At 35.9% G+C, this 14608-nt stretch overlaps 2 protein-coding genes across 2 annotated transcripts; one reads left to right on the forward strand and one right to left on the reverse strand.

Moving 5' to 3' along the window:
* Window positions 1–74: 74 nt before the first annotated feature.
* On the reverse strand, window positions 75–7747 carry LOC17898110 (DNA-directed RNA polymerase I subunit 2). The gene is made up of 27 exons (XM_023777325.1): window positions 7399–7747; window positions 7096–7181; window positions 6876–6995; window positions 6525–6601; window positions 6222–6285; window positions 6011–6081; window positions 5818–5895; window positions 5688–5733; window positions 5319–5499; window positions 5189–5241; window positions 4874–4947; window positions 4665–4782; window positions 4417–4510; window positions 4093–4208; window positions 3849–3976; window positions 3671–3750; window positions 3100–3341; window positions 2860–3015; window positions 2618–2782; window positions 2465–2539; window positions 2242–2345; window positions 2074–2149; window positions 1724–1852; window positions 1493–1633; window positions 1206–1418; window positions 803–1057; window positions 75–694 (listed from the first exon to the last, which is right to left on the reverse strand). The coding sequence occupies exons 1-27, from the start codon at window positions 7577–7579 to the stop codon at window positions 257–259; spliced, it is 3561 nt and encodes a 1186-aa protein (XP_023633093.1). The 5' UTR covers window positions 7580–7747; the 3' UTR covers window positions 75–256.
* A 3638-nt stretch (window positions 7748–11385) lies between these two features.
* On the forward strand, window positions 11386–14449 carry LOC17898182 (transcription factor bHLH144). Its single transcript, XM_006303557.2, has 4 exons — window positions 11386–11667; window positions 12279–12437; window positions 12580–12754; window positions 12954–14449. Exon 4 carries the CDS (start codon window positions 13337–13339, stop codon window positions 14135–14137), a length of 801 nt encoding a protein of 266 aa, XP_006303619.1. The 5' UTR covers window positions 11386–11667; window positions 12279–12437; window positions 12580–12754; window positions 12954–13336; the 3' UTR covers window positions 14138–14449.
* The last annotated feature ends 159 nt before the right edge of the window (window positions 14450–14608 follow it).

The raw sequence follows: 14608 nt of genomic DNA on the forward strand, positions 1-14608 counted from the left end.
ATTAGGTTCACCCAATTGCAGCGTTTATTTCAACAATTGAGCACCTTAGTTGAACATGTCACTAATTGAATTAATGGTGTAGAAGGATCAAATGCAATTGATTTATCCATACAAATCATACACAGATGTTTACGACAATCACTTTGTTCCAAAATAGATAACGTTTTCAACTAGGAAAGATGCTAACGAAGCAAAACCAAAATTGATAAATAAAATATTATTCTACACACTAGGACATTGTGAGATATAATTAACTTTATTGCTCTGGTGTTAAATCTTCATCTCCTTCTCTGTCGCTTAATTTAAGAGTCATCTTAATATTCATTGAAGCCAACTCTGCAGCTAAGTACCTGAACACATATGGCATCGCAACTGTTTCCATGCCTTTACTTGTCTTACAAGAATAGCAAGTTACCTTCTTTGGAGTTCTACCAGGAGGTAACTTTCCAGTAACTTGAATTAGCTTCTTCTGTTGAACGTTTGCGATAGACGAAGTGAGCAAGCTACCACATAGCGAACAAACATCTGCAATATGGTGATCCGAAGAAGTGTGAAGCCTGTCGTGTAATAAATAGGAAGCTCCATGAGCAAGCAGTGAGTCTCGTTCCATTTCACCAAACCGAATACCTCCACCTCGTTTCCTTCCCTTGATTGGCTGGTGAGTTAGTTGATCAACTTGTCCAGTGGATCTAACCTGCAAGCCAGAATATTATGACTCATACGAAGTACGCAGATGAGAGATGTGCAAGCTAGAGGCGATATGTCAGGTAATAAAAGCGATGAAAGCAGACGAATTAAAAACCTGGAATTTGTCTGAGACCATGTGACGCAGTCTTTGGTAGTAAACAGGTCCCATAAATATCTCACACTCCAGTTCTACTCCTAAAATCCCACTATATAATTTCTCGGTCCCATAGTAGTTGAACCCTTTTTCCTTTAACATGGAACCGAGATCATCTACAAGCAAACTGGACTTGCGCTTCTTTTCTCCATTTGCATTTATTACTGCATTACGAAACGGCGTTGCATCTACAAACTTTCCATGCAAACTACCTCCCTGTAAAAGCCGAGGAATATAAGCATTACATATACTTTACTTACCAGCAAAATAAAAATGGGTAGTTGGCTAAACGACGCAAAAATAAGATGCACAGCATCAGCGTTGATGGAACCTAAAAATCAGACAAATTTCTTAAGATACAAACCTTAGCAGCAATAGATTCCAAAAGCATAGCAATTGTCATTCTTGATGGGAAAGCATGCGGGTTAATGATGAGATCTGGACGCATTCCAGTAACTCCATTAAACGGCATATCAATATCAGGCCACAATTGCGAACAAACACCCTTTTGCCCATGTCTACTGCTGAACTTGTCTCCAATTATGGGGTTTCTGGCATGCCGGAAACGAATATTCGCCTGCCAAGGAACTCAAATGTTAGAATTTAAACAAACTGTAATTTGTCTAAGCGATAGTTGGAGTTAAACCTCACCTTTTGGGGATGTTTCTTGCTTTTCATGTCAACAGAGACAAAGTCAACTATGACAGGGTCAGTACCTTTTCGCTTAATGGTCCTTATTCTGTTAGTTACCTCATCATAGATACTATAATATGGCTCATCTGGATATATTTTCTGCGTTAGACCCAACATATTAGTGACAAGGAAACTAAAATTAAATAATCAAACTACAGTCCATAGAGAGGTTAAAAAGCGGTTGTGTACCTGTCCAACATATGGTAATCCATCAGCATCAATAGTAGAATGATCTGATTTGTCAGTAGTACTCCTCCTAAAACTTTTATGACCACTATCATATCGGCTATTCTGATCTGACAGATCAATATTTTCTGTCTGCACGATCATACAACAAGAGTTAGAAATTCACAGGAAATAAAGTTTATGTGATTTATATGGTGATACTAAATTCTTTGCTGCAAGTAAAAGACTATTCTCTGGGGTTTTATATGGAACCGAGTGCAGGCCAGGATTACATTAAAGTTCCAGACCCATAGGAACTAACTGCACCAAGCTTTCAGGGCTCTTAATCAAAAAATGAGAATGGGAACTCAAACCTGGTATATTTGACCATGGCACATTCCCCGCTCCACAGATGATTTGTTCAAAATCATAGCATCTTCCATATCAAATCTGTGAGACAGATAGGTGGAAAAAGGGATAAGTGAACACTTATGAAAAAGCTAATCATTGCCAGGCTCTTATATGCAAAAGCAAATTTTTACCCTGTATGAGCAAGGACAGCAACAATTGCATTAGTCCCTGTAGGATTCTCATCAATACTGTAAGTGGTGTATGTTTTTGTGCGCACCACAGGAGATTGAGGAGTCTGTAGAGAACAAAAGAATTTAAACAAGATATGAAACCAAAAAAGACAAAATGATCAAATGAAAATTGTACCATGTACTTTCAGATTTCTAAAGAATAAGATAGGAAATTCGAATTGACCTGCAAATGGTAAATTTTCTGGTCGGCACGAAATTGGAGAGCTTGAGTAGAGTATGCCATGGTTTGTTTCGCCATCTATATAACATAAAATTGTAAGAATAACTTCCAGTGGCATAATCGTATAAAACTTGCATCAAATTGTCTAGTATATACCTGACACTGATACATGTTACGTGGACTTTGGTTATGATCTGACCAAGGTGTAAGATTAGCAACCACACTTATCATCCCGGTTGGATGAATTTCCTCATGAGTTGCTGGACAAGAGTTATTCCTTCCTCCATTTCCTCCATCAGGACAACTTATTTCCATAAAAACCTGATTTGGTAGAAATCAAATTTTTAATTGTATACAAGAAAGGTGGATATGATAAACATGTTTTTAGGATTTGCTACCTGTTCGAATGGTCCAATCAGTTCAATACTTTCAGAAGGTATAGATATATTTTTAACAGGCCTAATGAATCTTGCAGGACATGATGCCAAATACAATCCAGGATAAGATCCACCCATGCTTGTAGGTACATATCCCACTTCAAGGTCTTCAGGAATCTGTAGAGAAGCATTCACAAATAAAATTATCTTTTAATGAAATAGTTTAGGATCAACAAAGACTGTAAAGTGAATATGCCTTACCACTGAAGGAGCCTCTATTTTCAGTCTCCGCAAATAGGAGACAACGTTCGTGACTAAGTTAGAAGATAGCGTGCCTACAACTTGACCATCTAAAAGAACATGAATGACTTCTGGTGGTGCAGCTTGAACTAGCTTTGGCAATGACGATACCATACCCGCCCCAATAAGAACCTCAACAACTGACTTCCTTATTTTCAAGAAATCTCTAATGTTTCCTTTGGAATCGAACTGAGAAGTGATTCCTGAAAACACCATAACCAATCAGAGGACAATACGCAAAGCTATGCTACTGGAAAAAGTGACATTTAATGGTATTACGAGGGATACAATCTTATTGTGATAAAAATAAGCAAGTCTAAAATTTACGCCTGTTAGAAACAAAATAAAAACATTATCCTAATAAAACTATATAGTTTGAAACTCCAGTCTATAATAATTTACCTTGAGATAAAACACACTTCAACTAAATATGATTCTATATAATCATCAACTTGGTCTAGTGAAATGTCAAGTTAAGAGAATAGTGAATATCACAAAAGGATGTGTGAAAAAGAGAGCTAGAAAAACTCACGGCTAGTACGAGTCATATGATTCAGTAATCCACAAGGTTCCCCATCAGGAGTGTGAACAGGGCAAAGAAAACCCCAGGATCTACAAGATCACAATAAAACAGTCAGAATGTGAAGACTACTATTTTGGGACTGCATCATCACATGTGGAGTTTGATGGGTACAAAGTAAGGAACCTACTCAGGAAGCAGCTTTCTCACAGTTGTTGTACGAAGTCCAGCAAAAGAAGCACCACGATGAACCGCCCGGAAAAATGAAAGGAAACGGAGAAAGTTCAATCTCTCGGCCTGAACAGTGTAACCAGCTCTCTGGTAAAAAATTGAGAATATATATTAGTACTGTTCTACAAACTACATCATACTCAATGGAAATTAGATACATAAGATTAAAGCTTCCCAAGCAAGTGATCAGCTCAAGTGATAACCTGCTGTAAATCCAAACCAGACTGTGTATTCATCCTTCCTGTCTTCAGCAATGTCTCAATTGACATACCAACACTCCTCGGAGGATTTTTGTTAAAAAGCTTCTTGACATCAGCAACTGCATTCAATTAAGGAGTCATCACCAAGCACATTACATTGCATTAACAAAATATTAGTGGAAGAGAACAAGCAAATATTCCACGCAGGAAATAAGCCTGGATATAACAAAAAATGAGTTTCATATAGTTTCAATTTTCAAGGAATGCAGAAAAATGAGAACATTGAAAAGGGAAAACAATAAAAAAATAAAAAAATAAAAAACTTACGGCTTTCAAAGGAAAATTTCGATTTTGAGCTCGTGTTATGCAACTCATCCTTAAGAAGACTTTTGCACTTCCGGAGCCATTCTTCAAGTTTTTCCTAGACAATCAATGCATGTGACATCAGTTAACTCATGGTTATGCAAAACAGAATCGTAGATTTTCAGAAACATTTGATAATGACAAAATCACATGCTCTTATATAGTGAGCCTCGACATAAATGTTTCTACCATATGGGAAACTAATTATATACCTTGAGGTAAACCGTTATAAGGTGACCTGGGACTAAAATTTCCTGATTTTGCAAAGAATCCGGATTGTCAGGTAAGGAAGTCTGATCCACCAAAGAATAGAGCTTCTGGATCAAGAAGCTGCGAATCCAAAAAGACAATGTTGACCACAACCACACCAAAAACACTCAAATGGGAGAGCCATCAAGGAGAGACAAAAGTAAAAAATTACATAAGCAAATTGAACTTGTCGTGATCATTGTCAAGATGAACAAATATATAATCCCTGAGCACAGCTTCAGCAACCTATATATAGAAACATGAAAAGGGAAAAAAAGTAATTAGAAACGAATTAATGTCATCAGTTGTACAAAAAATTTTACAAAACTAATCACGATCCAAGAATCTCAAAAACGTTAGTTACTTTTGTTTAGAAAGCTTACTAGTGTAAATGAAAACAAATGCAAAGAAACCTTTTTGGCAAAAAAAAAACTCTATTGTAGCAATGAACCAATTAAGGAGGTTAAAATTGATCAAGTAAACTTACAGTAGGATAGCTTTCTTTTTCTAGCCCATCAAGAACAGGTTGAAAATGCTCTCCTGTTGGTTTTAGAAGTAAAATATTAGCTTCTTAGTTTTGAGATATGCGTACATAAACACTGAGACAGTTAGATCACCTAGGTGCTTCCGGCACTGTTCCCGGGTAAAAAGGCCCATGTCTCGCACTTCATCAAGAATAACTTTGGCTCTCTCACGAACAAGTTGGGTTCCAATAGCTCCATCGCCTCTTCCATAATTCTCATTGTAGCAACAGTTCAGGCTTTTATATACTTCCTCATCGTTGGTTTTAGTGAGAGCCTAGGCACATATGAGGACAGATAGGAAAAATAGAGGGTTGAAAGATAATTAAAAAATAAGACAAAATTCACGAACACAAAATACATGCATCCAGAACCATCAAATGTACGTATAAAATAAAACACTTCGCCCTAAATAAAGTTCTGTTCTCATGATATAGGAGAATGATACAACAGAGTCACTAATACCTTGAGAACAAGACCGACAGGAAGCAAATATTCCCTTCCACCTATCCTGTGTCCATTAGAAATAAGTTTAACGTGTAGCTCAAATTGTAGGTAATGTCTTCCATATTCCACATGTCAAGTTAATACTCACCAAAATCCAACTCTGGCACTTCCATTGCGAAGATAATACAGCTTAACAGTGACAGATGACTGGTCGTCCCTAACACACCTATGAATCAAGAAGACAAACCCGCATGAGGAACTCCTTATAATATATCACTACTTTGGGTGAAGACTGGTATTATTATATGCAACATCGAAACAAAGAGATAAACTTTACATACCTAATGGCAACTGCCTTGTCACTATATCCTTCCCGACGATCACGGAAGGAGTTCCGGATCATACTTGTTGGCTATTATAAGAGATTCTTAGTCAGTTAAATTATGAGAGTCGTGATACTAGGAACTTCATGGGAATACACTACACCCATAAACTTTATGAGCAAAACACTATACTCATAAACTTAGGCAGTTAAAAGCTGAGGTAGCTTACATGGTTTCGCTTAGGTGCAATAACACATCGGAACACTCTCTCGATCCCATTCAAAACAAAGTACCTATTTCAAGGAAAACTAAATTATTATCACAATTGACATATAGAAGGAAAGATATATCAAGAGCAGCATGAATTCATATGCACACGGGACATTCTTAATCCCACCCCAGTTTCCATTGCCATAAACGTAGCTGTCATGCTTTACAGATATATACTTAATAAGAGAAAATCTACAGACATTTAAACCACAAGCCTCGCAGTGGCTTTATCAGAATAATTGAGAGGTGTAAGAACATTTACCCTCCCATTTCAGAAGTTGACTCTTTGCACTTTAAAAGTTTCCGACAATCGGCACCCCTTAAGCTGCAAAGCTTTGACTGCAATAAAGTACGGAGATCAATTTCCATTAGCTCATAAATAAAGACTTGTAATCATAAGCAAAGCAAAGCAAAGAAGAGAAAATCGTGTAATTACGAGAAATCATTAAGCTACGCTTTGTTCCATTCCATTATCAGTTATAAGAACCAAATATACAAATTAAAGCATTCAGCCAGAGAATTGACTCTCGCTTTGGTCTCTATATCTTCAGGAATGGAGAAATAGATTAAAAAATAAATATAAAAGCAAAAACCAAAGAAAGAGATCACCAACCATCAGCATAATCGGAAATTGGCCAAAATCAAATTTGTCTCTCACAACAACTCCCTCATTATACTTAAAGCAAACATCAGCCATAAACGTTCCTGTGTATGAAATCTTCGCCTGCCTACACTGTTAGTCAAGAAACCAAAGAAACAAAAAGGTATTAACACCCCACCAGAAATATAAACCTTTACATAAGTCACAAACAAGTTCAAAACAAAAACTTCACCTCAAAGGGAAACAAAGGCTCTTTCCTTGATGTTGAACTGAAACTCTCCTTCTGAGGAGCAAATACTACAGGATTCTCTAACCAAAGTATCATACTTGTCAAGGAATCACACAGAACACACAAAATTCAACATTATATAAGCACAATCCAAGATAACCAAAGTATCATACTTGTCAAGGAATCATACAGAACACACAAAATTCAACATTATTACAAGCACAAACTAAGATAACACAAAAATTCAACATTATATAAGCATCATGTTAAGAATGAATAATATCTAAATCAAATAAAAAAGGATATTGCTCAAGTTGTTGTCGGAGTCTGAATCGTAGACAGTAACGGGTTTGATTCGATTGAACATAACTTCGAGACCTTTGTCTGTCATGTAATCGAAAGACTCTATATGATGCGTGACGAGATTGTGAAGCTCCTTGAAGTCTTCAATATTAGGAACCGTCGAGTCTTTCGCGTTCACAACCATGGTTATTAGGATTTGCTCCTGAGGTTGAGAAAGCTGGAATTAGGGTTTCTCCGTCGCAAGAATGAACTCAACACAACGGAAACTTGGGAATTGAAACTCGAAGAAGCTCCTGATGGAGGAGAAGATGAGAAGTTTGAGACCAAGGCGGCGCGAGAACACAGGCGAAGGGTTTTAGGAGTACATTGAGTTTTTGGGTTTAACTGGTGTCACAAAATTCAAGTTTATTGCAGATTATACTCTTTTATCTTTTAAAATGTTATTTTTTGAACCCCTAACTTTTAAACAATTTAATGTAATTCGATCAATTGGGAAAGAAGTGAATTTGTAACCTCTTTGGCGAATTTACGACTTTAATTTTTCTAATCCTTATTGTTTAAGTTCGAACAAATAAAAATATTTGAAACCAACTGTTTTCTCGAAACTCTTTTTAAAAAAACTAGCATTTCAAATTATTAACCAATAACTTTTTAAAACATAGTAGTGAATTTGATGTGCTATTAAAGCTTAGTTAAAGTAAAACCTTTGTGTGTTGATCATGATATATTAGATGGATGTAATTGTTGATTTGTAGAATATAAGTTTTAAAGTACATATTGATCAAAATAGATATTTGGGATCGGTTTAATTTGTTGACGGCGTTGTTTGTTTGTTGGATTATGGATGAGTGTGATTAGGCACGGTTTGACTACTATATAACAAAATTGGTTATAACTTTCATTTTGGGGCTTTCATTTGGCTTCCAGTTTGGGTTATGCATTCATGAGGCAATCATAATGTTTCTATGATCCTTAAGATGACAACAATAGTTTTTTTTTTCTCTAAAGTTTTCCCATGTTCACAGTCACACACTAGAAATATGAATGTGACTAAGTTGGTGGGTTGTATTTAATTAATTACAAATTTACAATAGAAGAGGGTAAGTGTAGTTGTGGACTTGGTAAAGAAGTGATATGAGACTCGATATTGGTAAATGTAGTTATGGACTTGGTAAAGAAGTGATGATATATACATGTTCTCTTATGAATATATGATCCAAAGTTATTATATCAATATTAACTCTTAACAGAATTCCAACAATTTTTATCTTATAGTCCAAATGCTAACACATGATCCGTAGCTATCCTAAAATACAAAAGCAATAAACATAATGATATACAGTATACGCATCCAAACCATTTAAGTGCAATTAGACCAGTCGCTGTACTTTGCAATGTCTCAACACTATATGCAAGATCTTGGACATAATGAATGTGTTTCAAAACCAAGATCGTACATGTCATGAATTTGAGATTTTGGGTCATGCCCTTAGATCTCTGTAGGGATATATCGATGGGCATCAGTGTTTTTGTATGTGAGACTTCTCTGTGATCTAGATGTTCACCAACGTAAACTCGAGTACCTAACCTAGGCTTCGGTTCGGTGTGTCAAAACATAATAATTCCTTATTCGACCTTATGATGTACTGATTCCAATTTAAAAGATTCTTTTCTTGGACTTCCAACTTCTAATAAGAGTGTAGGATGATATGATGATGACAACGTACCCATCAATCATTTTATCCAACTGGGTGATGTATATTTTGAACATTCAAGTGGTCGGAACTATCAAAACATCATTATTTATAATTCTGATTGCATTTTTTTATATTTAAATGATGCATATGATTTCCCCCCCCAACAGTGTAACGTGGTGATATAATAGTTAGAAGCTAGACATCGAGACCACCTTCTTCTTCAATAGCAAGCAAGTCACAGCACTAACCTTCCTTTAGTACTTAGCAATTAGCACTACATGGCCTTCCCATCAACACAAAAATTGCAAATTAGTAGTAAATGGCTTATGTCAGCAATGCATTGCAACTAAAGGCGTTTTGTCAACACTATCGGAGAATTTGTCACTAAATGAGAGTAAATGGGTCTTTTGCAAATTACCAAAGATCATTTCCAAAAACATTTAAAGTTTTCTTTACAATTCCTTACAATGGCAAAAACGTACCAACAAAGTATTGATTTAAAATGAAAATGTAACACCTTATTCTTCAATAACATGCTCATCCAACAAAAATAAATCTTTCTTCGATGAATGATACAATAAAGCTCGTGTTACACCACTTAAAAATCTATGAGCAAAACTTGTATAATAATAATAAATTCCACTTGAAATTCTCCTAAATGCAACTTTAACCTTAAGAATTTAAAATACAGAAAGAAACATAATGATGGAATTAGAAAGAACAGGCATCATCAAGATAAAAACATTAAGCAAATATATTAAAACTAAAACGAAACCAAGTGGGAGAAATAATAATTATATGGTATTGCTTTAAGCTCAAAACAATATGGGCATCGAACCGTTTCCTTTGAAACTAATACTGTCCAAATCATGACACTTAAGTTAAACCAACACACGATTCATATTACTGTCACTAATGACTTGGCTCGTTGCAGCCAAATGTCTACTTCTTTGTTTTTAACTCACCAAATATTCTTACAACTTTTGTTCTTTGTGGCTGGATGACCAGAATCCGAATACGCATGGCAAACATAAATTACAGCTCAATGGGTGTAGTAGAGGGAGACAAGAATGATGAGTTTTTGGTTTGGGAATTAATAAGTAATTTCATTTGGGAAGTATGGGGTTGGGACAAGAGACCCATAGAGAAGAGAGAGTGTCGTCTAAAAACAAAGAGAGAAGTTGTCAAAGGAGACTTTTGGGTGGAAGGGCCACAAAACAAAACACACACCAAAAACCAAAAGAGATAAAAAAAAAAAAAAAAAAAAAGGAAAATAGAAAAAGGGCTCTTTTCACGCGTGCTAAGGGAGCATCCTACGGTCACCATCATGGCCGCATTAAACGGAAACCATTGAGAATTGTTTCATCGGACGGCTCACACTAACCGTGTTTGACTCTCTTCTGTCCTCACGCGTGCTCCCTTCCCTCTCTCTCTCTCTCTCTCTCTCTCTCTCTCTCCATTACGCCATTATTTTTATTTTTTAATTTCTTTTATCACAATACTAATCTCTTGTATTGTTTACCAACTTATTGCATGCTTTATAATTCCAAAAAAAAAACCCCATTGACATAGTGATTTACATGAGTTTTACACTGTAATCATAGTGTGTATTCCATCATTACATTATTTCTCTAATTTGTATAATGGTTTCTCTATAACTTAATAATTGTATTTATTTTGGATTTTAAATAGTAGTAACCACTAAGGCTATGAATGTTTGAATTTTTTTAAATGGTTTTTAGATTATAGATTTTGGTTTTTAATTTTTCTAGTTTGATTTTTGTAAATAGATAAATAAAATCAGAAAACATCCCGTAACATTTTTTAAAACTTATAAAGTCGGGGGTTTTTTTTTTCATTAAGAAATTTGTATTTAAAAACCTCAAAATCTGGAATTTTTTTTTAAACTCCAAGATAGGAGTAGTTTAAACAAAAAGCACTTAAATGTGTTGTCATCTACTCCAAGATAGGAGTTGTTTTTAAGGAAAAAAATGTTTTAATTACTCGTAGAAAGATGAATTTTGTCCAAGATTTTCTTTATCTATCTTGGATGAATCAAATAAAAAATCAGAGAGAGTGCAAAATTTGGTTTGATAACTCCAAAACATCCCCACTAAAAAGTTTAACATCTTTTTTGCTCCACATTAAAAAAACACAAACACCTACAAGTTAATAATAATAATAGATTGATTCACGCACGAAAAGCGTGAATTAAATTTAAAAATAAAAATAAAAATGCAAAGTATAAGTGAGTGAGAGACTAGTGTGAGGAGTAGTGAGTGATTAAACCAAACAAAAACAAACAAACCGCACCAGAAAAAGAAAGCCACGCTCTCTGTCACTTCCTCCTTCTTATTTCTCCTCTCTCTCTCTCTTTCTCTCCTTTCTTTTTTTGCCACATATCATTCTCCTCCCCTCTATTAGATCTTCTTCTTCTTCTTCTCCCCCTTGCACACAAATAACAACAACCCTTCTCCTCTAATTTTGATCTGACCCTTTTCGAAAGTTTAAGTTTTTTTCCTACCCTTCATCGATTCATTTCATCCTTCAAAGGGTTTTTGATTTCTGTATACAGGTATGCTGTTTTGTTCTTCTTCTTCTTCCTTATACCGCCGCAATTTCTGACTTTTCTCTTTTTAATACTTTGATGGTAACTTTTCTTCGTTTGATCACTAACTTATGTAAGTTAATTTTTATGGTTTGTTTCCTCTGATCATTGCTAAAAATTTGATTTTTTTTCAATTGAATGTTCTGTTCTGTCTTTGTTTATGTATTATTCTGAATTAAACTATTCATAATCGATCTTTTAACTTAACGAGTCCAACTCTTTTGTTGAGGTTTTTGTTTCGTCTATGTGTTCTGTTTTCTAAGAAGAGTTGTTTTATGATTTTTGCTTTGTGATCACTATGGTATCGAGAAAACATTTTATCGTGGATCCGATGTTTAATGTCTTTAGTCATGCTTCTGTGTTTCTGTTCATTGTCGGTAGATGCATAAAGTTGTACTCTTTTTAATTTCTGAATCATGTATTAGACATTTCCCATGTTTTAGTAGTTTCTCTGTTTTGTCTTCCAACTGATATTTTTGTTTTGTTTTTTTTGATTCCACCTCGAAGTTAGTGCCTTTCAACTTCATTCACTGAAGTATAATATAGCCTTGGGCCTAATTTTTTGTTTGTTTGTGTAGTTGTGAGAAGAGGAAAGGGTTATTAGATACACTTAAAAACTGAAGTTTAATAGTGAAGAACCAAAGATGCCCTGGACAGCCTTCTTCATGTTTTTCAACAGGACTTGCACTCGTCTGGTTGTCTTTTTCCTCGTTATTCTGTAAATTTGATCCTGTCAGGTGAGGAGCTTCTTCTGTGTGTGTATGCTTTAATTTCATTCCATATCTTGCGTTGGTTTGGTGGTGCCATGTGGAAACAAATGTAACTTATTTACAGCTTCTTGTGTATAAAACAATTGGTGTCCTTTTCTTGATTTTGCAGGTGTTGTTTCCGGAATTCGGAATAGCTCTTTGTTGTTGTTGCTTATTTTACTCTGGTTAGTGTGAGAATGTGCATTGTTGTAATCAAGAAGGGAAACCGATCATTGAAGGAAATAGGAACTTTTATGATGACTACATGTTTCATTGCTAATTACCAATCCGTTCAAGTTTGCCAGGTTCATTTGCATCTCCTCTATTTCCTAACTCTTTTAACGCTTAGGGAACACCGCTTTATGTTATTTCAAAGAGCTTTATCCTCTTGATGGTATATGGATAGTCTTATTATAGATGTTTGTTCCACATGTTATTCTTATTTTGTTAGAGTATAAACTATAGTGTGTCTGATATCCAAGCTTTCTTATAAAATCATTGCAGGCTGAATATTTCAGACAGTTGCTTAAGCCTGTAACGTAGTCTGGCGTCTGGAGTTTCCGGAAATTGGGGTTTTTGGGCGGCTATCTACTTTTGATTTCGAAAGAATTATTGTGAGGTATTAAGAGTCTGGTTTTCTGAAAGAGCTGTCTGTGGGGGAGCTTCTGGTGTGGGGTAAGGGCTCTGGTGGAAATTCGTGATATCTTTAGTATGATGGCCATAACTTGAGATAGCATTTGGTTTGACAGTCAACTTAGTGTAGTAGTAATAGGGCAGCTGGAAAGCTTACAAAGGCGAATCATCGGTAGTAGAAAATCTAAGCAGCTTGCAGTTTGAGGTGTACAACTTGTTTTTTCTCTTTGTGTTTCTTTGCACGGGGCTTTCTGATGCAGAACAATCAGTTTCCTCACTTCTCAGATGAAGTGGGCGACAGAAATATGCACAACCCGTATGCATCAGGGTCATCCTTTGATGCTTTGTTCCCACCATGCGCAAAGCTGCCATACCATGGTGTTGAACTTCAACCTACTGCGGTCTGTCCAAAGAACTTTGTCATCTTCGACCAAACATATGACCGCAGCCAAGTGATGTACCATCCTGAGCTGACTCATAAGCTCATGAATACCCCATCTTTGAACGCATTAGCTTCGACCTTTCAGAACGAGTATGTAGGTTCAACTTATCAGAACGAGTATGTAGGTTCGACATATCAGAACGAGTATGCTGGGGGAAGTTATGGTAACTATGACCAAGAAGTTTCCACCTCTCATCAAGAGGATCCAAATGAGATTGATGCTCTCTTGAGTGCAGATGAAGATTACGGAGAAGATGATAATGAAGGAGATGAGGATGGTGGCGATTCAGAAGAGGTCAGCACGGGTCGTAACTCGTACAGGGATTATGGAAATAGCTCATCAGCTGAATCTTGCTGTTCCAGCTATGGGTATAACAACAACAACAACAACAACTCAAGGAAGCAGAGTTTATCGGGCAGCGCTAGTAGTACCAACGATGGGAAAAAAGGACGGAAAAAGATGAAGAAAATGATGGGAGTGTTGAGGAGAATTGTCCCGGGAGGAGAACAGATGAATACAGCTTGCGTTCTTGATGAAGCTGTTCAGTACCTCAAGTCACTTAAAATCGAAGCTCAGAAACTCGGCGTTGGACATTTCTCAAACCAATCTTGAATGCTACCAATATCCGTTCTTCCACTGCATATTGTTTCTTGGGAGATATGAATCTTGTCCAGCGCTATCTGGACCTCTCTCTCTCTCTTTATTCCTCCCCCTCTCCTCTCTTCCCTTTGCAGGATTGGATCTACTTGACGTTGAATCTCTCTCTCTCTTTACATTTTCCATATTGTGTGTTATTGCTTCCATTTGAAGTACTTGTGGATTGGATTTGAGCTTTTTGTACTGTTTCAACTTTTAATGTAATCATTTATGACTTTGTGTCTATGAACTATTCCTGTTACTCTATTAGTTATTTGCTTTGTATCATCGTATTTGCCTCTTGTTTTAAGCATTTGGTCTTCTGATAAAGAATTAAGAACATTGTAAACGTTGTTATAAAGGCCATCACTTTAAAAACAGGACTCACGTTTTGTACCATAAGCCGGGTTTTATAACTACAAAATTCCAAATTCTAATGAAAAATTT

Source organism: Capsella rubella, unplaced genomic scaffold (genome assembly GCF_000375325.1).
Source record: "Capsella rubella cultivar Monte Gargano unplaced genomic scaffold, Caprub1_0 scaffold_1, whole genome shotgun sequence".
Taxonomy (NCBI): Eukaryota; Viridiplantae; Streptophyta; class Magnoliopsida; order Brassicales; family Brassicaceae; genus Capsella; species Capsella rubella.